The sequence below is a fragment of the Anser brachyrhynchus genome, assembly GCF_964034855.1.
Source record: "Anser brachyrhynchus genome assembly, chromosome: 2".
Lineage (NCBI taxonomy): Eukaryota > Metazoa > Chordata > Aves > Anseriformes > Anatidae > Anser > Anser brachyrhynchus.
Window position 1 is genome coordinate 46,289,331 of NC_137695.1, and position 23,768 is coordinate 46,313,098.

The window sequence follows — 23,768 nt, forward strand, 5'->3', positions numbered from 1 at the left end:
GGTACCAGTTACGTCTAGCACCTACTTTCATGGTGGAAGAGTGCTTTCTTCTAAGAAGAAACAAAACTTGAAAATTCAGCTCTGGTGTTGCTTTGAGAGGATAATTGTGAAGTGTTAAGATGAACTGAAACTGGAAAAATGCTTTGAGCTCTCAGCATTCACTAGGCTGCTCTACAGGATGAACATTAGACTACCTCATAATGAGCAAAGAATAAGGCAGCACTTGAATGTGTTCAAAGTAGAACTCAGTTTCTCTAATCTTCCTTCCTTCCACCTGCTAGACCTTGTCTTGTTTTTTTTTCTGATGATAGCAGTAGGATTTTTCCCTTCCTATCTTGCCACTTGTTTCTGACGTTAGGCCTCTAGAAGAGAACTGACACCACTTTGTAGTTACGCTTCAAGAGCAGTGCACTTACTACAAATTGTGAACTCATATGTGTGGACTACTAATTCTTACTATTTATTTTTATTAGCTCATTTAGACTCTTCATTCGAGGGTGACTCTGAGTTCCTTTTGGTTAGTATATCTGAGCAAGAGATACTAATATTAGTTTCTGTTTTGTGGCTGTGTGAGTACCTCCAGTCAGTTAATGGAGCAGGACTCTCAAATTAAAATGCAAGAGCTCCTTAGTTTTCACTTAATTACAATTAGTACTGTTCAGTGTTGTCAGAATTCAAGCCTTTTGTTTGTTTTCTTGATGTTATTCATTGTAATGGGACTTGTTCTCTCATAGGCATGATGAAAGCAAGATCAGGAAAGCCTATTTTAGGCTCGCCCAAAAATACCACCCAGACAAGAATCCAGAAGGCAGGGTATGTACAAAATATGTGGTGTTAATAAGATGGGGACAAATTCAGCTGTTGCTTATGTTAAGAGTTCTTAGGTTTTCTCCCACTTAGGAGTTAAGTGAGTGTGAAAACTTATGTTCTAGGTGAATCCTGGAATACAGAATACTACTACAGATAAGTAATTTAACTGATGTCGCATAAAGAATGTTAGGATTTCCACAGTAAACTAATGTAATCAGATCAGGCCACATATCAGAAAGCATCTAGTTTAAACAGTTACTCAGGATGTAAATAAGCTAATTGTTCCCTTTCAAAGATGGACTGAATCCTCTGCCTGTTCTTACAATCAAATTTTATTTTCTCGTCGTAGAAGAATTAACTTAGTTTTAGTCTCTTTCCTATGGCGGACTTCAGAAAATACACCGATCTGTAAACCAGTATTCTTATTTTGAGGTTATTCAGAGTATTTTCTGAAGTGTAGTAAGGCAACAAACCTAGCATTATAGTTAATACTTTATTTTACCTACATATAAACAAATGCTGCAGACTTGTAGTAATTTGGGGGTTGTTATCTTTATTTGCAGGATATGTTTGAAAAAGTTAATAAAGCATATGAGTTTCTATGCACGAAGTCTGCCAAAGTGGTGGATGGGCCAGATCCTGAAAACATCATTTTGATCTTGAAAACTCAAAGCATCCTCTTCAACAGGCATAAGGAAGGTACGCATGTTATCTCAGAAGAATGTTTTAAATTCATTTCTTTAGTGGCCATTGCTGTCAACTTTAATCTCATATTTTGTTTAGTCTGTGTTCTGTTGATCTGGCTTCTGGCTTGCCACGGCATTATGAAACTATGGTAGGGGGCTTTTTCCATGAAATAAAATCTGTAATAGAGCTTAATTCAAAAAGCTTAAATAGCTTTTTTGAAATTTTCTGCTCCTATACTAGTATAAGTTTGAATGTTCCCGCATACATGACTGAGACTGACTTCTTTGTGTCTTCAGAACAGTCCTCACTAGTATTTGTTCACCTAGATGAGAGATTCTGGGTATATCTGAGACTCGTCTCACTTGATTAACTACACAAAAGTATAATCTTGCAGAAATTCTGACTAATGTTAAACCCCTGGTGGGTGTGCTGTAACACTACTTCCACAGCCCAAGTGAGAAAGAGGGGTAAAGTACCCTAATCCGATGTTCCAGCTGCAGACCCTCACTGGCAGCTGGCATGTCCAAGTGATGCAAAGCCAGAAGTGTTCTGCTGTGTGTGTTCCAGTATGTTAAAATAAAAACCTCATATGCAATCACAGCTTTGTCAGTTGTGTGGAGACACTGATGTTAGTGTAGACTTAATTGGGTTTGCTCACAGTCAGCTCCTTAGCTGTAAGATTGTTCTTTATCCCTGCTGAACACTCCAGGAATGAAAATTATAATTGAAAACACAATTGCTGTGTTATACTAATAGGTCCTTACAGGTTCACTGTTAAACGCTGGCCTAAAACTGTAGCTGACAAAGCTATACAGATTTTTCTCCAGGGAGAGACACTATTTGGAAGGCTATTAGCTTGGGGGCTTTGTGAGCTGTAGATAAGTTGTTTTAATCTTGAAAAAGCTTTTTTGTGAATCTGCCGCTGATCTTTTGTCAGCTTCTAGTATGAACAGTCTGATGTGACGAGGAGTCAAATTGTGTGGACTGCGCCATATTGCTCTAGTTATCCTAGGTGTTGGCTGTCTTTGATTCCTACTCTATTTTACATGCTGATATATGTTCCACTGATAATTATATAGTGTTTTAAATTGTGTAGACTTTGCATAGATGCAAACTCAGACTTTTTCTTTTTCAGAGTTGAAACCTTACAAGTATGCAGGCTATCCTATGCTGATTAAGACTATCACCATTGAAACATCAGATGACCTCTTGTTTTCCAAAGAGTCTCCCCTGTTGCCTGCTGCCACAGAACTCGCTTTCCATACTGTCAATTGTTCAGCATTAAATGCAGAAGAACTGAGAAGAGAAAATGGAATTGAGGTAGATTAAAAGAAACTTACTGAAGGGGATTTTTTAAGTCTTAACTCTTGCACAGATGAAAATTCTAGATCCCCTAATGCATAGGACATCAGATGCATTTAGGAATCACTCTTATCTTGAAGCGTTAGTCCATTTTTACTTTCTCTTTCCTGCATGCAGTTAGAGAAGTTTCCTGCAGAGTATATTCCTTTCCAGATCTAGGCTTGTAGTTGGCTTATCTACAATTCAACAGAAATATATTAATCTACTTCTCTACGAAGTTCTGTTGAAAGCATCTCTGTTCTGTATGTGAAAGAATAAACATGAACAAGTCACTCAGCAGAAGGGTTTTTCACTGTCCATATTAGTTCACATATGTGAATGCTATTGACTCTCATGAAGCACTAAATACTAGCACCAGCACTCACAAGGAATTTTGCCCTGCAAAGTGTTTGAGCAAGCAACAGGTTGTTTTGTCAAACAGGGCTTCTCTTCAGCCATTATAAACGGGTTTACCAGCTAATGTTTTATTTCTGACATACTTTATCAGTTTTTGTTGTGACTGAACATGCACATCATCCAATCCTCACAGGTATTGCAAGAAGCATTTAATCGTTGTGTGGCAGTCTTGACTCGTTCTAGTAAACCAGATGATATGTCTGTACAGGTAAGTTGTGGCAACTCTGATTTATATCAACCTTCTGAGAAATTGTGTGTATATAAAGTAAAAAAGCTTGTTAACATACATTTTGCTTTCACTTGGTACCAATAAAATACTATTTTTTATAGGTGTGTGGGCATGTTAGTAAATGTTACAGTGTGGCAGCTCAGTTTGAGGAGTGCAGAGAGAAGATTACAGAAATGCCTAACATCATTAAGGACCTCTGTAGGTTACTGTATTATGGCAAGGTAAGAGCTCTCTTCCTTTTCCTAAATGAATATTTAACTATTAAATATTTAGGGCAATGCCCTGGTTTTAGGGGAAATAAGACAGTTGCAGAAAAATGATCAATCGCTTCTGTAAGATCCCAGTTAATCATTGTGGGATATAGAATTCCTGTTCTTAATGCTTGTATTTGAATCCATTTAGTGGACTTAAAACGCGGTTGCTATTAAGGTTCACATATTTTTGACTCATAATTGAATTATGCCTAGCTGAATTGTTTAATTCATTAAAATAGAGGGTAAAGATACTAGTTTTACATGTAGATTCCTAAATCAACAAAATCTCTGAGAACAGCCTTCAAGAAGTTTTTGAGCTGTTTAGCTCTTTAAACTTAAGTCATGTTATATGAATACTTAATTTTGTATGAATTAATAACAGCAAGCTCATCTCCAACTTTTCTTGTTGGGTAAGTGAAAATAAGAACTTAAACCAGACTGTAATACTTGACTCCAGGTGCATGCCTATTCTGTAGTCCCTGCAGAATACGTCACCATAAAACACTCATCTTGGAATCTCTGCCACCTTCTTAAATTGTTTATCCACCATTCCATCAACAATCCTTTCTAGTCTTAAGAAATAACTATTCAAAGACTCTTCTACTGAAGGATTGACTAACTAGACATGTTTCTTGGCTACCAGATATCTGACTTCAAATGCAGATGTTGTTTTGTCCACTTTTTTCCATGCTGCTTAGACAATACTGCAGAATTTAAAAAATTTTGTCTTTAAATCTTTGTTTGGTAAGGCAGCCAGTTGGCTTTTGTTTGTTATGAGTACTGAAGTAAACTTTTTTTCCCCCTTCAGAACATACCACGAGTAGCTTCTTTGGGAGTAGAGTGTGTTAGCTCCTTTGCCTTAGATTATTGGCTACAAACACATCTGTTCCAAGCTGGAGTTCTCTGGTACTTGCTGGGTTACCTCTTCAACTATGACTATACACTGGAAGAGAGTGGTATTCAGAAAAGTGAAGATTCTAATCACCAGGTAATGTTAACAAGGCGCAGGCTTTCAGACACAGGCTGTTGCTTGCCATCTTGTACTAACAAAAACTAGGCATACTCAAATATTTTCTATCATCATAGAGTTAAATGAACAAACATTAAAGCAAAAAAAAAATGGTTTCTAATAGACCAGTCAACAGAGAAAGGGTAAACTTGTGCTATGAGAATTCCTCTGGAGGCTCAACTGAAAGGGTTGTCTAGTGATACCATGAACTTACTTAAAATACCTCCTTTAGCACTGCATTATCACTTTGGCCTATAGATATGTAAGTGGCTTCACACTCTATTTTCCTTAAGAAGTGATCCTCTAAGTAGGATGCTTCTTTCTCAGTTACTGCATGAGATGACCTTTGAACAGTATTTTAGTTACTAAATCTTGTACCGCTGTTAGGAAAGGCTTATACTGGTATTTGGCTTCTGGTAGGAACCATTTTCTGATCAGAAACTATTACCCTAAATGGCTTCCATAGCTTTCAGCTTATCCTAGTGACCAAATTTTTCCTACCCTGCGTTATGTCTGTCTATATTTATTAAGCCTGCAACAGTGATCATGTCTTGCTGTTCACCTAGTAGCTTCTAGTGCTTTATTAGACATCAGTGCATAATTAGCAATGCAGGCAAATAGACAACACCAGTTCTTTTCATTTTGGTGTGGAAGTGTTGGACAAATCTCTGTAGCTATTGATAATTCTCCAGCTAGTTTTAGTTCTCTTTTAACTGTTCTTCTGTTTTTTTAGGAGGTAGCAAATAGCCTTGCTAAACTCAGTCTGTTAGCCTTGAGTCGTCTTGGAGGGTACCTTTCTGAAGAACAAGCTACACCTGAAAACCCAGCGATCAGAAAAAGCTTAGCTGGAATGTTAACACCCTATATTGCAAGGAAACTTGCTGTGGTCAGTGCTACTGAGGTAAGCATCAAAACTTTGTCTACTGAGTTCTGGAAGGAATAACCAGTCACTTCTAACTTTCTTAAAGCACAGAGCTCTCTTACACCAGCCTGGTGCAGAGAACAACAGCACAATTTTTCTTTGCAGTTGAAGTAATGGCAACAAAACTGCTTTACTTTCAAACTCAATGGACAGAACCAGCAGCCTATAGAACAAGATTCCCCAAACAAATAAGGGAGCGAAGGAGCTGAGCTAGATGTTGATGGCTTAAGGATTATAATGATGATGGAGAGTGAAGTCTAAACTTTGTAGAAGTGCTGAGGAAGTCATCTACAAAAAGGGATGCTGCAGATTGTTGCTGCTTGCTGCCAAAAATAGGAGAATCTGAACTGCAGCTTGAAGCAGAATAACGAAAAATTAAAATATAGACTTTAATGTAACAAATAACTTAAACGTACTGCTTTTCTGGTATGTGGAAAGCTTGACACTTGATACCTGCTTATGAAATTGATCTGGCTATTATTGAGATAGGATTAATTTATATCATGAAACACTAATTAAAACTTAATTTTGGATTATTATGCAGAGTAAGCTTAGATCATGTAAATTCATTTTTTTTCTAGACTCTGAAGATGCTTAACAGTAACACAGAGAACCCCTACTTGATCTGGAACAATGGGACAAGAGCTGAATTACTTGAATTCTTGGAATCTCAACAAGAAAGCATGATTAAGAGAGTAAGATTACTTCAAAAATTAACAATTTAAACAATAAACAGTAGTGGGATTTAAAACTGTTTCATGTTTTGGTGCATCCTCTTGTAATGCAGTCATACAGTTAATACAGATATCTGTTGTCTACTCCTAAATGACTTTCTTCATTCAGTAGTCTTAAACAAAAAAGCCGGGCTTGATCATTACTAGTTTTAATGTTTCAATGTGTCTAGGGCTTCTGATTTTTTTTGCTAAAACTGTCTTCTATTAGTATTGTCTAATTAGCCAGGTTATCACTTTATATTTTCTACATGATTATTTGCTGTCTGAGCTTGTGCTGCTTGTCTATTTGTTTAAAGGGTGATTGTGACAAGAGTTATGGATCTGACTTTGTCTTTAGTGACCATGCAAAGGAACTTATTGTGGGAGAGATTTTTGTTAGAGTCTACAATGAGGTCCCTACCTTCCAACTAGAGGTGAGAGATCTAGCTAAAACCTTTCTGTTGAACTTAAAAACTACCACCTGAAATGTTATTCTTTGTGTGTCAGCACAAATAGAATGGAGAAAATAATAAATCTTATGGAAGTTACGTCCAACGTGATCAGCATGTTATGGGATGTCTCTATTGGAGCAGAATAAACTTTAAAAGAATGATGAATTTTTTCATTAGACATGCTGCTTTGGATGGTTTAATGCCTTTTCTCTACAACCTTTCACTGCAGATGCTCAGGTTGAATCATTAGTTCCAGGAGGAAGTGATTCTGCCTAGTGGCTTTGCTGTTCATCTATACTTATGAACATCTATGCACCTTTAAAGTGCTGTTCAAGCAGCTTTTTAAGGGTGTATTAACATATAAATGGGGTTAATGTGGTGCAGATGCTGTAAAGATAATAATGAAAAAATGCTTCCTGTTTGGAAGGAACTGTTAAGTGTGGGAAAAGCGATGTGGCTACACTTTCTTCTAGTGTGAATACTATTGCATCACAACTTAAAATGCTCTCATCTCTTCAAAGCTTCCTAAAGCATTTGCTGCAAGCCTCTTGGATTACATAGGCTCACAAGCACAGTACCTTCATACGTTAATGGCAATAACACAGACTGGAAAAGTAGAGTCCAATCAACATGGAGATCGGTTACGGAGAGTTGAAATGGCTCTGGAGGCCCTGAGAAATGTGATAAAACACAACCCAGGTAGGCTCAATAAGGCACTTCACTGATAGGCTTTCTTGAGGACAACTTCAAAAATAATACGGAACCATAGTCTTTTGAGCTTCTTTCTAGCTGGAAGATAGTTTTGCCAGCTAACAGACCTTAGTGTTGTCGATGGACTATATATAGGCTTGTTTTTGTGCTGGAGAACATTATCAGTAGATGTATTCGTTTTGTGCAAAATCCAAGCTTTATCTGTCTTCTCTGAAACATTGGGCTCTAACTTGAATTCAGGCCTGCAGTTGCTGGGATGACTTAAAGTATTTTTATTTAAAAGATTTAACTTTCTGAAATAACTTTCTGTAATTGTTTGAAGAATCTTCAGCTGATTTTGAACTTCCTTGAATCAAAAAAAAACACCAAAAACAAACAAACAAACAGAAAAACCTTGACCTGAGTACTGCATAGCACTAAAGACCTAAAAACATGTCAGTGCTTTTGCTCCTCCTAAGTAGAAGGAGATGATGCTCTTGAGAGTGGGCAGCTAACACCAGCACACACCTATGAGTGCAAATACCAGTGTATGGACAGGAGAAGTCTGAGATGGTATGATTTAAGATGTTCTTGTTGAAACAGCAACTCATATTAGTCATGGCTTCTAGTGATACCAGTTTGGGTTCTATGTATTTGGCAACTATAACCCTAAAGGCAACTGTTACAGATTGTATCTGTCCTCCCAGCTTGTAGGAATCCAAAACATCGTGTGTAGTTGAAGATGAGAAGTACTGGTGACCAATGATAAATAAAATAACTGAACTTCTTTAATTGTCTTGTAAGAATGCATGTTAGTTACATTAATTAATTGGTAATCCAAGAACTAGCTCAGTTTTTTGCCCTAGAGGGAGGAAGTATCCTTTTCTTTAGAAATACCGTTGACCAAGACTTTGTGGAAGCTAGATTAATATGCCAGGCTTAATTTAATTCTGTTGTAGATCCTGTTCTGTAGGAGCTGTTGCAATTACTGTGCCAGACTATATAGGTTACCATCTTTATGTATAGTCAAATGTAGACTTAGGATGGCCTTCAGTGAATGTTTTGGTTAATGTGAAGAGAATAACTTGCTTGGTCTCTTGCAGGTTCTGAGTGCGAATGCATAGGTCACTTTAAGTTGATATTCTCCCTTCTGCGTGTTCATGGAGCTGGCCAGGTGCAGCAGTTGGCTCTGGAGGTAAAACAAAACAATCAAACCCAAAACAAACAACCAAAACTATGGATGCTCTATGTAATCAGCATGTATAAACCAGATTGTTTAACTGTTAGAATAGTACTTAAAAAGTGTCAAGGATTGGGATCCCAGGTGTCAGGCAGCTCGTTTGAGGAGCAACTGATAGCTTTTCACTTGTCCTTGTCCCCTTCTTCCCCAAGGTAAGTCAATTTCATGGCAGTTAGCACTGTAAATGCAGTTATATTGGCTAGTAAGTTGCTTCACCATACACTGAGCTTTCTTAGTGATGTCTGAAAATCTGTAATGTAATTGTCATGTTTCTGACCTTTTACAGGTAGTGAACATAGTGACAAGTAACCAAGAATGTGTTAACAACATTGCTGAAGCAATGGTTCTTGCAAACTTACTGGCACTCCTGCATTCCTTACCTTCAAGTATGTACCGTATAATTCTTGGAGTCTTGCAAGGCAAAGTGTTCTAATTCAAAAACTAGTCAGAATGCAGTTGACTGAGCTTACTATTAACTGTAGTGTTAAAACAGTTTTCCAATGGGGGTGATTACAAAAGCCATCTTAAGTAACCTGTTTATCTTAAATGTTTGAGCTGAAGCATTTAGATTGCAGGTATTTGAATTGCATAGTATTTCATTAACTAATTATTCTAAGGCATTTGAGTATAAACATTCAATTAATAAGTTTCTGTAATAGAACGAATGTATGATTGATGTTCCTTATTAGTTCATCTTTGATTAGTTAAACTATATGGTAGTTCTTAATGCTTCTTATCTTGACAGGTCGGCAACTTGTCCTTGAAACTTTGTATGCTTTGACATCAAGCACAAAAATAATTAAAGAGGCCATGGCGAAAGGTACAGTAGTAAATTGAAAGCAATTTTTTCTGGAACAGTAGACTCAAAATACAGTGGTCAAATCCATGGATTTTATACTACTTGTGACCAGAAAAAAAATAAAAAATTGAATGCTTCCCTATCTCTTTGTACAGGTGCTTTAATCTACTTACTGGATATGTTCTGCAACTCAACTCATCCACAGGTCCGAGCCCAAACAGCAGAGCTCTTTGCCAAAATGACTGCAGATAAGCTAGTGGGTCCAAAGGTAAGAATCTGAACTGCTCTTGTTGGAACTCATCTTAACAGCACCAGCCTCTCTCTAAAGACTGAACAATACCAACTGTTCTGTGATTTAAACATTCATGTGAAGAGGAAAGTAGTTTTCTCAAAAAACAGTTAACTTTTTAAATTTCTGAGCAGACTCCTAGAAGTGCTGTATCTGTTGTAACTATTGCAAGCAGTTTGGTTCCAATTTGTAATGACTTTGTCATTAGGGACCCCAATTTCAAATCTGTCACTAGCTACCACTATTTAAAATGATAGCACTGTATTTTGTTACTGTCTGGATAACTAGACTTCCTGAGGTTCTCAACCTCTCTTTCAGTAATGGTCTTAGTTGTTTGTTTTTGTTTAGGTGTTACGGTATTCTAAGTGTCGATTCTGTTCATCCTTTCTAGGTTAGGATTACACTAATGAAGTTTTTACCTGGAGTCTTCATGGACGCTATGAGAGACAACCCCGAAGCTGCTGTTCATATCTTTGAGGGAACTCATGAAAATCCTGAGTTAATTTGGAACGACAACTCCAGGGAGAAAGTATCAACAACAGTTCGAGAGATGATGCTTGAGTACGTGGAGACCAGCTGCCTAAGCATTTCCTCAGAGATGCTCCTTTAGTGATAGTGAACCAGTTATTAGGGAAAAACTATCACAGAGCTCTGTCTGTAAAAAGTAGAATCTTTGCAATCCAGACTTCAGTGAAAAGGAAGCGTTCGTTCCCTGTTGTATACTGTAGGTGTGACTCAGCGGTTTATACATCTAGATAAATGTTGTGGCAGTAAGCACTTAGCAGGAGGAGAATGGGGTTTTAAACTATGGGAAATACCTCACAAATGAAGGGAGACTGATGTGGTGTCGTAGTAGGGAAAGACTGCTTCTTCTACTGCTCATTAAACCATCCTTTCTTTTTAAAGGCACTTTAAACTTCAGAGGGACAACCCTGACACTAACTGGAAGGTAAAAGTATACTGTTTCTGTTTGGGATGCTCCCAGGGAGAATATAAGACAGCTGGTAACACATGCCTGTTCGTAACTTTCTCTTGATGTGCTTTCTTTGTACTCAGTGTACCAAGAGGAATTCAGTGCTGTGATAACTACCTTTATTTTTCATTACTTCTTATGCCTTGAAATCAGACACTTAGTGTTTTTTTGCCAATAATACTTCAAGTTCTCTGATAGTTCAGGTCATTCTAAGAAGTCAGTGACCAAGGAAAGTACTGGCTTGCTGGAAAAAGTCTTGTCACTTATTACATAGCTATAGTAAACTATTTATCAACCACCAAGTTAGTAAATGTTCAGAAATGTTAGTAAGACACTGAATCTCAGATATGATCGTCCTGAACCATTTCGTCATGTCAGGTCAGTCACTGATATCTGTTTTTTCCACGATACTTGCATAAGGGTAGAAGAAAGGAGAGGCCTGTTCTATCAGCCGTGTTACTGATACTTCTCTTTAGCTAATGTTTACCCCAGTATGGCTATAGACACAGCTACTTGTGTTCTTTGAAAGAAAAGTCCACTGTAGTAGTATGACCTGCACTGTGATGTTCTTTCTACTCTTCTTACCTCATGTTTCTTCAAAACGAGATGCTTATTGGTCTTCCCACAGCTCCATTCTGGAGAACAGTTACCACTTACAGTTATGATGTTAGAATTACAGATCTTGCAAATATTCCTTGCCGAATAATAACTCCCTGTTTTCTTTACAACTTAACAGCTGCCTGAAGACTTTGCTGTGGTGTATGGTGAGGCAGATGGTGAACTTTCGGTGGGGGGAGTCTTCTTAAGGATTTTTATTGCCCAGCCGGCCTGGGTTTTACGGAAACCAAGGGAATTTCTCATTGCACTGCTGGAAAAGTTTACTGAACTACTGGAGAAAAATAACCCCCATGTAAGTTGTAGTTTCTACTCTGCTCTTTGAATTTGTTTAGAAGTCTCATGCTACTGTGGTCTTTTAGTATCTGATTAACTTTGGTTCTCACACTTTGTTTGCAACACAAATGATTAGTCCACTTTAAACATACCTACATGCTTTTACTAAAAGTAAGCAACTTCTAAATACAAGTCAGTACTTCTAAACCGCCCCGGAAGCCATAGAACTAGCTCTGGTAAGTCTTAGAGGTTTATGTTACAGTAGTGACAAAACTTAAGAAATTGTTCTTAATTACTCATTTACTGACCAACCGAAGAAAATAGCTCTTGCTTTATGCATCCTAAACTTTCAGGTCTCGAAAATTCTAGTGCCGTCCTGCAACACTGATTTCCCACTCCGATGGTTTTAAGTTACATGACCTAAATATGGTTCCCACCTAAGAATTAGCTTAATGCAGTAGAGCTAGTGTTCTGTAGTTTGAATGAGGATGTTAAACATTCCGTTAATAATATCATTAAGTTACTGACTTGAGAAATAGTGTTCAAACAGTTTCTAGCTTATATTTGCAGGGAGACAACTAACTTGCACACTGAATAAAACAGACGTGTAGTACAAGCTCATGGTAACAGTTTGTGTAGGCATGCAGAATGCAGCAAGTGTCAGTGTTGTTGCACAGGCTGTGGAAACTTCTAAGGCGTTCAAGTGGTCAGCTTGAACATTCATGCTGTCCGGCTTCCTCTGGGCACATTATCATGTGTGGTGCTGTGCTTGCACAGGCTGCAGCCAGACATTGGCTTCTCTAGATACTGAAAATGGTACTTAATTTCTATGGAATGTGGGTTTCTGAGATTCAGTGAACGTCTGCTGCTTTTGGAGCTGATTGTATTCTCTTAAACTTAAGTTTCAAAGCAAAATCACATGATAAAAACATTAGGAACAAAATCTAATGCAGAGCAAGAGAAGTGATACCATTTTGGGGATATGTTAGGCTTTGCTGAGTTATATTTTCTGGTTTTGTTCTTTTTCCTACAGGGGGAAACCTTAGAAACCATTACCACAGCAACTGTGTGCCTGTTCAGTGCTCAGCCTCAGCTAGCTGATCAAGTCCCTCCACTTGGGCATCTTCACAAGATACTCCAAGCCATGAACCACAAGAACAACGCCATTCCAAAAAGTGCCATTCGTGTCATGCACATATTGTCAGACAATGAGGTACAGAATCATTTAAGTGTTCCAGAAAAGTGTAGTTGGAGTATGTGTGTTCTCTAGCAGTGCTTGTAGAAGGGCATTATTCTGACTGTAAATACCATGTACCAAGTGAACAGGGACTTTAGCTGATGAATGGAGAATTGGTAGGTTAAAGGAACTGAGAAATATTGTTTCTTATGGGAATTTATGGTTGGCTGACTAGATCTTCCATAATCAAGCTAAGCATAAAATAAAGTGCGTGCTCTGGTTATTTCTGTTTCTTCACAGCTTTGTGTTCGAGCAATGGCATCGCTTGAGACCATTAGCCCTCTCATGAATGGAATGAAAAAGAGACCAGATGTAATTGGTGTAGCCTGTGAAGCACTTAACCGAATGTTTCAGAAGGAACAAAATGACTTAGTAGCTCAAGTAAGTAGTATGTTCTCAGTCTATAGAAATGTGGTGTTTGGCTATCTAATCTTTTCATAGGGATAGAGGTACCATTCCACTTAAGGGTCTAAGACGCTTTAAAAATGTGCTTTTCCATGTTGGAGAAGTTAGAAATCCCAAATGCAGATCTGGTCAGGGATGTTGCCCATCATTGAAGCTTGAACTGTGCATAGGGTAGTGTTGGCTTGTGGCTGCTGAGAACATGGGAATGGCAGCTAATTCAACTGAACTTGTGCCTACACAGAGCTGAACTGCTGGGTAGTAACCTTTTGCTTGTGTGTATTTGGGTTACTGAGGAAAAATTGACTAGCTAAACGTACTTCATACGAGCTGTTGTTACTTTTGGTTCGTGCTAGTGGTAGCAATCCAAGAATGTAAGACCTCTGGAACACGTGGAACTTACTAGTCCATGTTAAGACAACTCTTTTATGTATGGTTGTAGGCTTTGAAAGCGGATCTGGTCCCTTATCTTCTAAAGTTGCTTGAAGGTATTGGTCTTGAGAACCTGGAAAGCCCATCTGCAACAAAAGCTCAGATTGTTAAAACTCTGAAATCCATGTCTCGCAGCCTACAGTATGGAGAACAGGTAAGCACTGAGAAGTGCTGAATTTAGCTTTGTACATACGGAATATCCAACTCTGAACATCCCTTGTTTAATCTTATGGCTGTCAAGCATAAAGTGTTAATATTGTGCAACTATGAAATCGTGATGTGTTGGAACTTCTCAATCTGTTTCTTGTGGAGGAGTCACTGGTTTGATGTATGGTGAAGTGTACTAGGCAAAAAGACCAATTCCAAGTGCCAGAAACGTTCTGTAAGCGTCCTTCAGCTAGGTTTTTACTGATAACTCTTCAGAATTTCTGTTAGAAATGTAAATTGCTTTTTTGTTTGTCCTGATGAATATTGTTGTAGACAACTGCAGCAACACTATGGATGTATATGCTGTACTATTTGGTAATCCCTTCAGAAAGATTTGGTTCTAGAAAAGAAGTTTATTCCTCTAGAATATTGCAAGTCTTAACGTTAATCTCTTCAAATACTGTAGGTAAATGAAATTCTGTCTCGTTCTTCTGTGTGGAGTGCCTTCAAAGATCAGAAACATGACTTGTTCATTTCTGAGACGCAAACAGCAGGATACCTCACAGGTTAGCAACCCTTTCCTTTTTGTCCTGAATCATAGCAAACTGTTACTCAGTTGTCAGGCTTGACTCGGGGGATAGTGGTTATCCTTACGATCTAGTGTTGTCATGTGGCCTGAACAGCAAATGCTGTAAAAATGTTAAATTTGTAAAAGTATTTTTTATCAAGTTATTTTTTTCTCAGTAGAGAACGTATTTTTGTGGATAGTCTTTGCTGTATCTACTTTTAAAATATCAGAGCAATGGAGTCTGAATGCTGACAAGTCTTGCAAGCGCGCTGTAGTGGTAGAGATTTATTGAGATCTAATGAACAAGAGTAACTTCTCACTTTCTTAGGATCAGTCTACTTGAGTCCTAGAGCAAATTGTTTCCTGAAGTTGGGGATGGGGGAGTTAAAACTCCTTCAAAAATTGAATTTAGGCTTTGTCTAAAAGGCAGTGGTACTTTAAGTAGCTGAACTACATTAATTTGCCATGTGAATTATGCTGCTTTAGCGCAAGGCACGTACTCATGGTACTGGAACAGTTTGAGTGCTAGTAGCCCTGAGTGTGAAGCCATATTCCAGTAAGACTCAGTGCACTGATAGAGCCATTCTCTGGTGGGAACGGCCTTGTACCTGTATGTGCAGCTCGCAGTTTACACTGGAACACACCTGTGGTGCGTTCTGGGTGAGCCCTCTGCTGGTGCCAGGACTGAAATTGTGCCCCAGGGGTGCCACCACAGTCCCGCTTGCAGGGTGGAAGAGCGCTCTTGCTGTTTGTGCTGTACTTGATCACAGATTACTTGCTGTATCTGAAACTGTTCTGTATAACTGCATTGTAGCAAATTTTGTCTAACGGAAAACCTGATTCAAACTTTTGGATCCTTACTAGTCAGCAGCTAAGCAAGTGCAAGAAATTACTCAGTCTCTTAGTTTAGCTTCCCAAATATGGTTTTCGTTTTCTGTGACAAGTCAGTGTGAGCACTTCCATATGCCGCATGGAACTTTCTCATTTAGTTTAATATAGGAGCCTTAATTGAGCTTTTGCATGTAACTGTAACAGAAGTGTATAAATCAGATGGCTATGTAGACAGAAAAGTTTCTTGCATGATACTGGCATGTATTTTGAGAAAATGAAGGAAGAGATTTTGAAGTCTAGAACTTTTAAGTCTAGAACTTTACATTCTAGAAGCAGATGCTTATTGTTTGGTGCATAGATACTTGTGGCAACACCTCCTGTGTCTTTCCACATAGGAAAAATGCAGCGCTTCAGCTCTGAACAGTTGTTCACTGTTTATTGCAGTACAGCAATTTAATGCCACTTTGACAAAGAATTCTTAAACTCTTGATGTAGTTGGTGCTGACTTCTTCGGTATTTTGTAGATATTATGGATTAGAAATGTGATGTAAACCCTGTCTGATTACTGGCAAAGAGCTGAAACTATATGCCAGAAACTGACAAGCTTGAGACTGGGGGCAATGTAGCTATCTAACTGCCTTAGGGACTGTGCTGCATTTAAATTGCTTGATGTTTAAGTGCTTGCAAATACAGAATGAAGATGTTGTTACAAATGCAAGGTATAGATGGAAACTGAACTGCGAGGTTTTTTTAACCTGCCTTATCTTGTATTCTGCCTTACCTTTTGCTTCAAATTGCTTTGCTATTTGCACTTCCCTTGAAACTTCCCTTGCTTATTTCTCTTCCCTCAGGTGTCTCTTCTCCTTCCCTTCTAACTGGCAGCAGTCCCCTTCACCTGAGAAGTGGGCTTTAGATCTGCTCTGCCAGGCAGCTTGCTAACTTCTGTGTAGCTCTCTAAAGCAGGTAGATACCATCTTGCAAAATGCTCGCAGCATTTGCTACATTCCCAATAACAGATGCATGTCACAGAATTATAACAAATGTGTGTTCCCAGACTGCAAAATGCTGACAATCTTGCCTTCTTTCTGCACGCAGCAGCAAACTAAAATCTGCAACAGCTGATACTGGCTGGGCACTACAGATGAACTGAACTTCTGAAGCATGTTAGGGATAATTCACGATGAAAAGTTTGAGGGACAAGAGCACTAGTGGAGTTTTTGTACAGTGCTGTCAGAATTCCTTCCAAAGCCAGGGATTGTTGTACCAAAGGCACTGCTTGCTTTGTTCTCTTGCTTGCAGTCATAGCATTAGGACTGTTTGCACTGAGATGAGAAAAAACATGCTCTGATGTTCTGCCTCCAGGCTGTAGTGGGAGAAGGGAGGGTGGGGAATAAAGGGGGTAATAAATACAGGAGAAATTGGTGAAGATGACAGTGGGAGAGTAAAGAACCCAGCAGAACTTACCATGTCAAAGATCAGCAGTGTAGGCTGAAGGTAAGATACCAAGTCAATAACTTTATTGATGCAGGAACATGTCGAGGGCTGGCAGTTTTCTACGATCGCTGATTTAATAAGGATTGTTGTTGAAACACCTCATGCTGCAGCATCGAGTCCTTATTCCGTTTGGTTCAAGTTTCTTTATGACTAGAAGTTACCTCTAGGCTTTGAGGAGAGGATCCATGTCTGCAGTGCAAAGCTGCGTTTTTAAGGGAGGGCACAAAGCTCGTAGACAAACTTGAGGCTTCTGCCTATTCGTGAAGCAGCACGGTGAGCTTCCATTTTAAATACGTGGCAGGGAAATCCTTTTTAGTGGTAAAAGCATAAATGTAGAGCCTGGTAGCAGAGTGCATGCCTGAAGGCATTTCACCTGCAGCAGGTCCTCTCCTCGGTGCAGAAAGTCTGCCTTCTCTTTACTGCCACTTCCGTGGTAGAAGATGAGCTGGGTAATGGGTGGATTTTTTTATGACTTGTTTGGCACATCAGAGGAAAAATACTGTGAAGTCTGGTCCACACAAGCTAACCCACTTAGTGACTAAAGGGACTAAGCCGCCTTAATAGCTTCTGTTCCTAGATTCCAATGAATTATATAATCTAAATGAAAACTTAAATGCTTGTATAAGTTGTTGGGTTGACTTGGATGATGTATTTGAGTTACCAGAGGAGATTAGAATAGTTCAGTTGGAGGAGACCTACAAAAATCAATGAGCCTAAAATGAGGCTGTTAAATAACTTTTTAGAACCTAAACTAATTGCCAGTATTCTGTTTTCTTTCCAAAAGGCCCCGGAGTTGCTGGCTACCTTACTGCAGGGACAACGTCATCTGTAATGCCCAACATACCACCCCCGGTAGACAACGAAGTGGGAGATGTCAGCTAAGGACTAGAAATTCATGTGAAAGAGGCACAAAGGCAGACTGGCCAGTGATGAGGAACAGCGTTTTCCTCCAACACATTGAAGTGAACTTACTGCCTTTCCAAGTGTTTAATGACAGTGTTATTCCTTTTTCTATGACTGTTTTTTAGGAAAAAGTTGGTGATTCTAACTATCACACTGTAACATAAGAAAGCACTCTGTGGATCAGCTGAAATGGGTACGCAAGAATTTTCTTCTTGCTGTACGTAAGCACATTTTGTTCCTTTATATTTGTTTACAAGACTGTGAATCAAACTTTCCTAGTTTTTATATTTTATGACTTAGCATGACTGGAGTTGAGCTACAGTCTAGAGGAATTGGGCTAAAATCACTTTGACCTCACCAACCCCCACTAAAAGGGCATCCCTTCTTTTCCCAGTCTGACATGATCACTCCTCATTGAACTTGACTTCCAAAGGGTTTCTCCCCGCACCAGTTCACTGATGTCCTTAATCATTAACGTTATCTTCCTGAGATCAAACAGCATTAGACACTTGTATGTATAACTGGCTTTACCAAATTGAAAAAGCTTCAGCAAAAAACTTAAGGTTGACATGTTATGTAAGAAATTAGTGTAATTGTGAAATGTTCTATACATTATCCAGTATATAAAAACTTTCTATATTGAGTGTACATTATACAGATCATTCATATGTACATAAAATTTTAAAATAAAGGGAATTAAGAGCTTGTTAATGAGATAAAGTTGGTGTGCTTATGTAGCAGTTCTTTGAGGGTATGGGAAATGAGGGTGGTCAAAGACCTTAATTTGAGTGTGGCTTTTTTTTTGTGCGGGGTTCCTAGGACTCGTTGCTTGGAGAAATATGTTGTGCAGGCTCTGACACTCCAGAGCAGAACTACTAAATGACAAACAGTGGTACAGCGTAGGTTGTCTTGTATTTGAAATTGACTTCAGCAACTGACTTGTTGACATTCTTAGCTTCCTAGGAAACAGGCTTCCTAGGAAACAGTCTTGGCAAGAAGCAAGAAGAAACAAGGACTGGTGGGAATACAGAAAAGCATTATTGCTTGCTTGAAAGCTATTATTTTGTAGGTATAATGAACTGATATGAAGAAACTTATTTGCAGAAAGCTTCCTGTTACAGGTACTTTGTAATTGTACCACCCTGACTTCGGCAGCGCTTGCTGGAATGCCTTTCAGGTGAATGCTCATCTAGTTCTTCTCAGTCTTCAGGATGAAACTGGAGCAAGTTCTGACCTTAAGCCCTACAGCTATTTCTTTCTGAGCTCTGACATCAGGCTAGGGTGGGTTATGCAAAAAGGTAATCGCTTGTATCGTTAATTGTTGATCACCCTGTAAAAGCTGAAATACTCTACCTGCACTGTCCTACTTTAATAGGAAATAGAACCAATGACAGTGCTGTTTTCTGTAATCTGCTTGGTTCTGTTGTACTAGCGAGTTCTGTGGTAAGTAACTAACGTCAGGGGATTGTTACAGATGCAGCACTGAGGAACTATGGCCTTTGGGAACTTCACAGATGGGCACGAATGGCAGAGCCTGTTTTGGTAGCTGAGGAGGAAGCCATGACCTGCCCTGTGCAAACCAGTCTTGGTTCCAGCCAAAATTTCAGCTCTTCAGAGGAGAAGATGCCTCTGAATCTCAGACATCTTTAAGAAAGGGCAGGAGCATCTGCAGCCAGGAGGAGGCTTGTGAGGCTGCACAAAAGGAAAGTTGCAAGGAAAGACAAAGGGTGCTGATAAGGAGAAATGGGAGATGACTTTGAGGGGGAAAAAGTAAGGAACAGCAGACGATCTGTTACACCTTAAGTCCAAGCTCCTGTGCTGCCCCTAGCCCCACTTGAAGGGAGGAAGGGGGAGGACAGTGTAACGTTTGGTGAAAATGAGGAGAGTTTAGAGCAGGGAAGGGGGAAGGAAGGGGACTGGACTAAAGCCGAGCTTTGGAAAGGGGAAGAACAGCGTTTGTTTGTTTTAATGGTTTGCCATTTAATCAGTAATTAAGTTTGTCAACTTGCCATAAATCGTATGAAATTGCCAAATGAAAGCTGCTTTAACTTTACAGTAAAAAGTTAGAGGGCTTTGGCTCAAAGCAGATAAAGCACTTTAAGCCTGTTAGAAAATAGATTTTAATCAGTGTTATAAAGAACCCAGACAAACTCTGTTTACATGTGCCCTTACTTCAGACAGGGTATTCTACAAACTTTTAGAGCAAGCCCCGATTAATAAATGTAATAATTACAAGTAAAGGTTGAGAATACATATTGATTCAAACTAGAATCAAGGTTTTATATTGATCCAATTTTAGCTTAAACATTATTGCACTGAGTAATGTAATCTTCCCTAAGTCCTCCATCCACATGAGAGGGCTTTATGCTGACATCAAATTTTTGCAGTTAGCTTCTTCGACTGATCAAGTAGCTCCCACCTTGCAATTGTTGAGAGATGAACTTCATCAGGCCCGTCTGCCAGGCGTAAGGTCCGAATATAAGCAAACCTGTGTGGGAAGATCGGAATTAGGTTATAGCCCTTTTGCAGTAGCAAACTAGTCTGACAGCGGGAGTTCTAAACTATTTTTGCTAGTCATCCTTTTAATAAGATTTTTCAAAAGACAGGAGGTGTTTTTCACAACAGAGGAAGTGCTGCAGCAAAATGTTCCTGGCAGGGTTGAGATGCATGGGCTGGAAATCCTGAAGGCTTGCTTTATCCCAACAACATAAGGGATTAGACTGAGCTTTAGAAACAGATCCTCTGTGCTGCTTTTAAGAACCACTTAAGGTCCACTGGCAGCTTCTGTGTTTTGGTGGTGGTTGTTTTTTGGTTGTGCTTTTCTCTTTTTTGCTAAGGATAAAGCAATGCTATTGCATGGGGATTGAATTGTAAGAGCACGTTGTGCAAGAGGGTGTGTTTACTATGATTTCTGGCTACCTGAGGTAAAAAAAGCATGTACTGGCATGATAAAATTACCTTATCTCTAGTAACTAAGCCTTCTGTTTAAGATAAGTATCCCTTACTCACATTGAAGCCAAAGGAAAATCCTGGGAAACTCCACCTCCTCCACACACTTGGATTGCACAGTCAATCACTTTAAGCACAGCCCGAGGTACAACCACTTTGGTCATGGCTACCTGTAGTTAAAAACACATTAACATCAGTTTCAGAAGAGAGAATGTTTTACCTAACAGTTCTACTGAGGGCTGGTTTCTCATAGTGCGTCCCTTCTTTGGAGGAGGGATGAGAGCGCTGCTCTTCCTCTTCCCTCAGTAAGTTAAATCCTCTCCAGGATTAAAACACAAAACTATGCCGTTGGGTTGAGATGACTGGGCCCTACTTCTTCAGTCTGATGAAGTATTTAAAAATTAAACTTTTTAAACTGAGATCTCTTTTCAATCTCAATGTAAGAGTTCCTATTGCAACATGAAGTTGTACTCTATGATTAGGCCAACTTTTAGCAATATTTTTAGCTGAAATTTCAACCAGTTTTCTTGTGAAAAGGCACAGGTTCCAGCTGCCAACAAGTTTACCTCTTTCCTAGCTCTTCTGTTGCCCAACGTGTCAATCTTGCTGGCTGTTTTTAGCGTAAGCAGTCTAGCCTGTTCTATGCTAAGGCGACATTCAGCAATCCAGTGGGCAACAACTTCCTGAAGAGACAAAGAAAAAAATGAGTCAGTTAATGCCTTCTACCTTGCCAGGGCAAACCTGCCCTAAGGAAGATGTCTATATTCCTCAGCATATGTTCAGTCATTTAGAGAGAGATCCTTGTGCAAATTAAAGCTAGTTAAAGGCATCTAATTTACTATAAGGAAAAAAAGAAAACATTTGACACACAAAAAGCTGTAGCAGTGATTTTCCTGGCAGGAAAGAGCAAAGGGGCGGGGGAGAAAGCCTGGTTCACTCTCATTTCTGTGAGCAGACCCATGGCCATTTCTTGAAGCCCTTTCAAGGCCTGCTTTTTTACTCCCTGCTTTCCTTTATCTGATATGGCACCTCACAACCCTCTTTCCATGTGCTGTGCCATGCCACACTATACAAAAACTTGGGGTGGTTGACAGGGTGAGGTGGTGAAAGAAGAGAGAGGAACCAGTTGTTTTTGTTAAGCTACTGGTAATGGTGTGTTAACACACCCAGGCAAACAGCTGCAGGGTGGTGCCTGCTGCATCTGTCTTCACAGTGATAAATTAGTAGTTCCCTTGATCCAGATGAAGTTTGAAATATGGGATATTTGCTTGCAAAATATGATCCTGGCAGCCCTTTCCTTCTCAGCTGTTTTTTCTGTGCACATCGGAAAAACGTTCATGTGATGCTGGTCAGTAAGCAGCCAGTTGGAGCCTGAGCCAGTCTCAGGCATGCTCCTGGCTGTAGTGTAAAATGTGTTGCCTTGGCAGACCCAGGAGGAGGCATCAGAAAATGTGCAGCACTTGCTTCAGTGCAAGGTCTGGGGACTCGGCTTAGCTTCTGCCACTGAAGGTGGTCTGACCCCTGCAGAGGCATTCAGGTGCTCCCTCCCTCCTGCTGGCAGCTCCCAGCACTTTGACTTCCCCAGGGACAGCCAGCCTGCTAGCCCAGGCAGCCAATGGCTTCCCTTCTCTCTTAGCTATCCCAGAGCTGCAGAGAACCTTCTCTGGTTCTGCAGCTGCCTCCTGCCCTGTCTTGCCTGTGGCTTCATCAGTTTTCCTTTGATGAGCTGTTGACAAACGCAGAGTGCACCTCATCCAACTATTATTAATTCTATGTTGTAGCAGTGAAGGGAAGTTTGGCAATGACATGACTGTAAAGTGGCTCTGTAAGCTTATTCCCTCTGGCTCTATACAAATTCCTCCATAACCTGTGCCAGACACTAACTCAGCTTCCTCTTTCCATTGCTTTTATGTGTTTTTTTTCCAGTAAAGTCATCCTATCTGTTGGGTAAGACTGAGGAACACTTGAAATGTGATAGGCCACCTACTAAACTCCCATAAATTCCTATAGATTCCTATTAAAAGGAGACTGTCAACTTACTCTGCCTATTGATAGAAGAGAGCAAGCTCGCCATCACAAGACTGTATTTCAAGTCCAGAGCTAGAAAAGACCAGAATCCCAGTTTGGCCTTGTACTGGTCTGTACTTTCATGCATACCATTAATCAAATACCTGTCCAAACATCAGTAAAAGCAGGTGAAAACCACAATAGCAAAATCTGCATCGAAAATACTCCTGCAAAGGAGTATAAGGAAAAAAAAATAATCCTATAATTACCGTGAAAAATGGGAGCCTCCTAATGTGATTTTTTTTCCTTAGACCTCTGAAGCATTATTAAGGGTAATTTAATAGCAAGGCGCATCTATTACACTGCCCATTGCATGGGCAAAACAAAAGGTGACGTCTGGACTGTGTGAACTAAGAGAAAGAGAGAACATGCTTACGTGGTGGTACAGTTTCTTCCCAAAAGTCTCTCTCTCTGCTGCACGCTGGCACATGATCTGTAAAGCGGTTTCAGCTGCACCGATGGACCTCATGCAGTGATGAATTCGGCCTGGCCCGAGCCGACCTTGTGCTATCTCAAACCCCCTTCCTTCACCTGGTAGGAAAGAAAAGCAGGTACGTGCAGATTCCTGCTTGAAACAATCCGTGGCTCAGAGCAGAAGGGGCCACATAGCATCACAGCTAAAAGCAAACTTCTTGGAAGTTTATTTTGTAGGACTGTTGTGCTTGTTTACTCTAACTAGATCCGTATTAACCTACTGTTAATACAACTTACAGCCAAAAAACACCCCAAGATGGTTTCTGAGAGGGTTTGGTTTATTACCTGATTTAATTTAAATGTTGTTAATCTCACACTGAAAAATACACCTGTGAGGCCTGGTATAAGAATCTGGGGGAAAACTTTGAGCTTTCCAAGTCCAAGGGCTACTACAGAGAGAAAGTTCTTTCAGAGTAATAAAAATAACAAAACAAAACAAAAACTATTTAAATCCTGATGTTTTCCATCTAAGAGAACTAGAGTAAAGTTGTCCCTGCAGAAGTTCACAAAGCTGGCTGGCTCATTCTTTCATTTCTCTTTCAGTTCTG

The 23,768-nt window shown here is 39.6% G+C and overlaps 2 protein-coding genes across 3 annotated transcripts in view; one reads left to right on the forward strand and one right to left on the reverse strand.

Moving 5' to 3' along the window:
- The window catches only part of DNAJC13 (DnaJ heat shock protein family (Hsp40) member C13), a 54,530-nt gene extending 36,080 nt beyond the window's left edge, over positions 1 to 18,450 (forward strand). For both annotated transcript variants that reach the window (XM_080583490.1, XM_080583491.1), the window contains 22 exons: positions 735 to 813; positions 1,374 to 1,509; positions 2,633 to 2,817; positions 3,389 to 3,463; positions 3,586 to 3,705; positions 4,547 to 4,726; positions 5,481 to 5,648; positions 6,251 to 6,364; positions 6,700 to 6,816; positions 7,356 to 7,533; positions 8,628 to 8,719; positions 9,051 to 9,150; positions 9,510 to 9,584; positions 9,719 to 9,831; positions 10,244 to 10,413; positions 10,759 to 10,801; positions 11,562 to 11,735; positions 12,750 to 12,929; positions 13,194 to 13,334; positions 13,798 to 13,941; positions 14,401 to 14,500; positions 17,612 to 18,450. In XM_080583490.1, the coding sequence (XP_080439616.1) occupies positions 735 to 813; positions 1,374 to 1,509; positions 2,633 to 2,817; positions 3,389 to 3,463; positions 3,586 to 3,705; positions 4,547 to 4,726; positions 5,481 to 5,648; positions 6,251 to 6,364; positions 6,700 to 6,816; positions 7,356 to 7,533; positions 8,628 to 8,719; positions 9,051 to 9,150; positions 9,510 to 9,584; positions 9,719 to 9,831; positions 10,244 to 10,413; positions 10,759 to 10,801; positions 11,562 to 11,735; positions 12,750 to 12,929; positions 13,194 to 13,334; positions 13,798 to 13,941; positions 14,401 to 14,500; positions 17,612 to 17,709 (2,782 nt within the window). In that variant the 3' untranslated portion in view covers positions 17,710 to 18,450. The remainder of the gene's footprint in view (positions 1 to 734; positions 814 to 1,373; positions 1,510 to 2,632; positions 2,818 to 3,388; positions 3,464 to 3,585; positions 3,706 to 4,546; positions 4,727 to 5,480; positions 5,649 to 6,250; positions 6,365 to 6,699; positions 6,817 to 7,355; positions 7,534 to 8,627; positions 8,720 to 9,050; positions 9,151 to 9,509; positions 9,585 to 9,718; positions 9,832 to 10,243; positions 10,414 to 10,758; positions 10,802 to 11,561; positions 11,736 to 12,749; positions 12,930 to 13,193; positions 13,335 to 13,797; positions 13,942 to 14,400; positions 14,501 to 17,611) is intronic.
- Positions 18,451 to 19,685: 1,235 nt separating this feature from the next.
- ACAD11 (acyl-CoA dehydrogenase family member 11) overlaps positions 19,686 to 23,768 on the reverse strand; it is a 29,665-nt gene continuing 25,582 nt past the window's right edge. Inside the window, exons 17-20 of the mRNA XM_080583497.1 lie at positions 23,123 to 23,277; positions 21,246 to 21,362; positions 20,740 to 20,849; positions 19,686 to 20,218 (exon numbers count right to left, since the gene is read on the reverse strand). Of these exons, the coding sequence (XP_080439623.1) occupies positions 20,104 to 20,218; positions 20,740 to 20,849; positions 21,246 to 21,362; positions 23,123 to 23,277 (497 nt within the window). The 3' untranslated portion in view covers positions 19,686 to 20,103. The remainder of the gene's footprint in view (positions 20,219 to 20,739; positions 20,850 to 21,245; positions 21,363 to 23,122; positions 23,278 to 23,768) is intronic.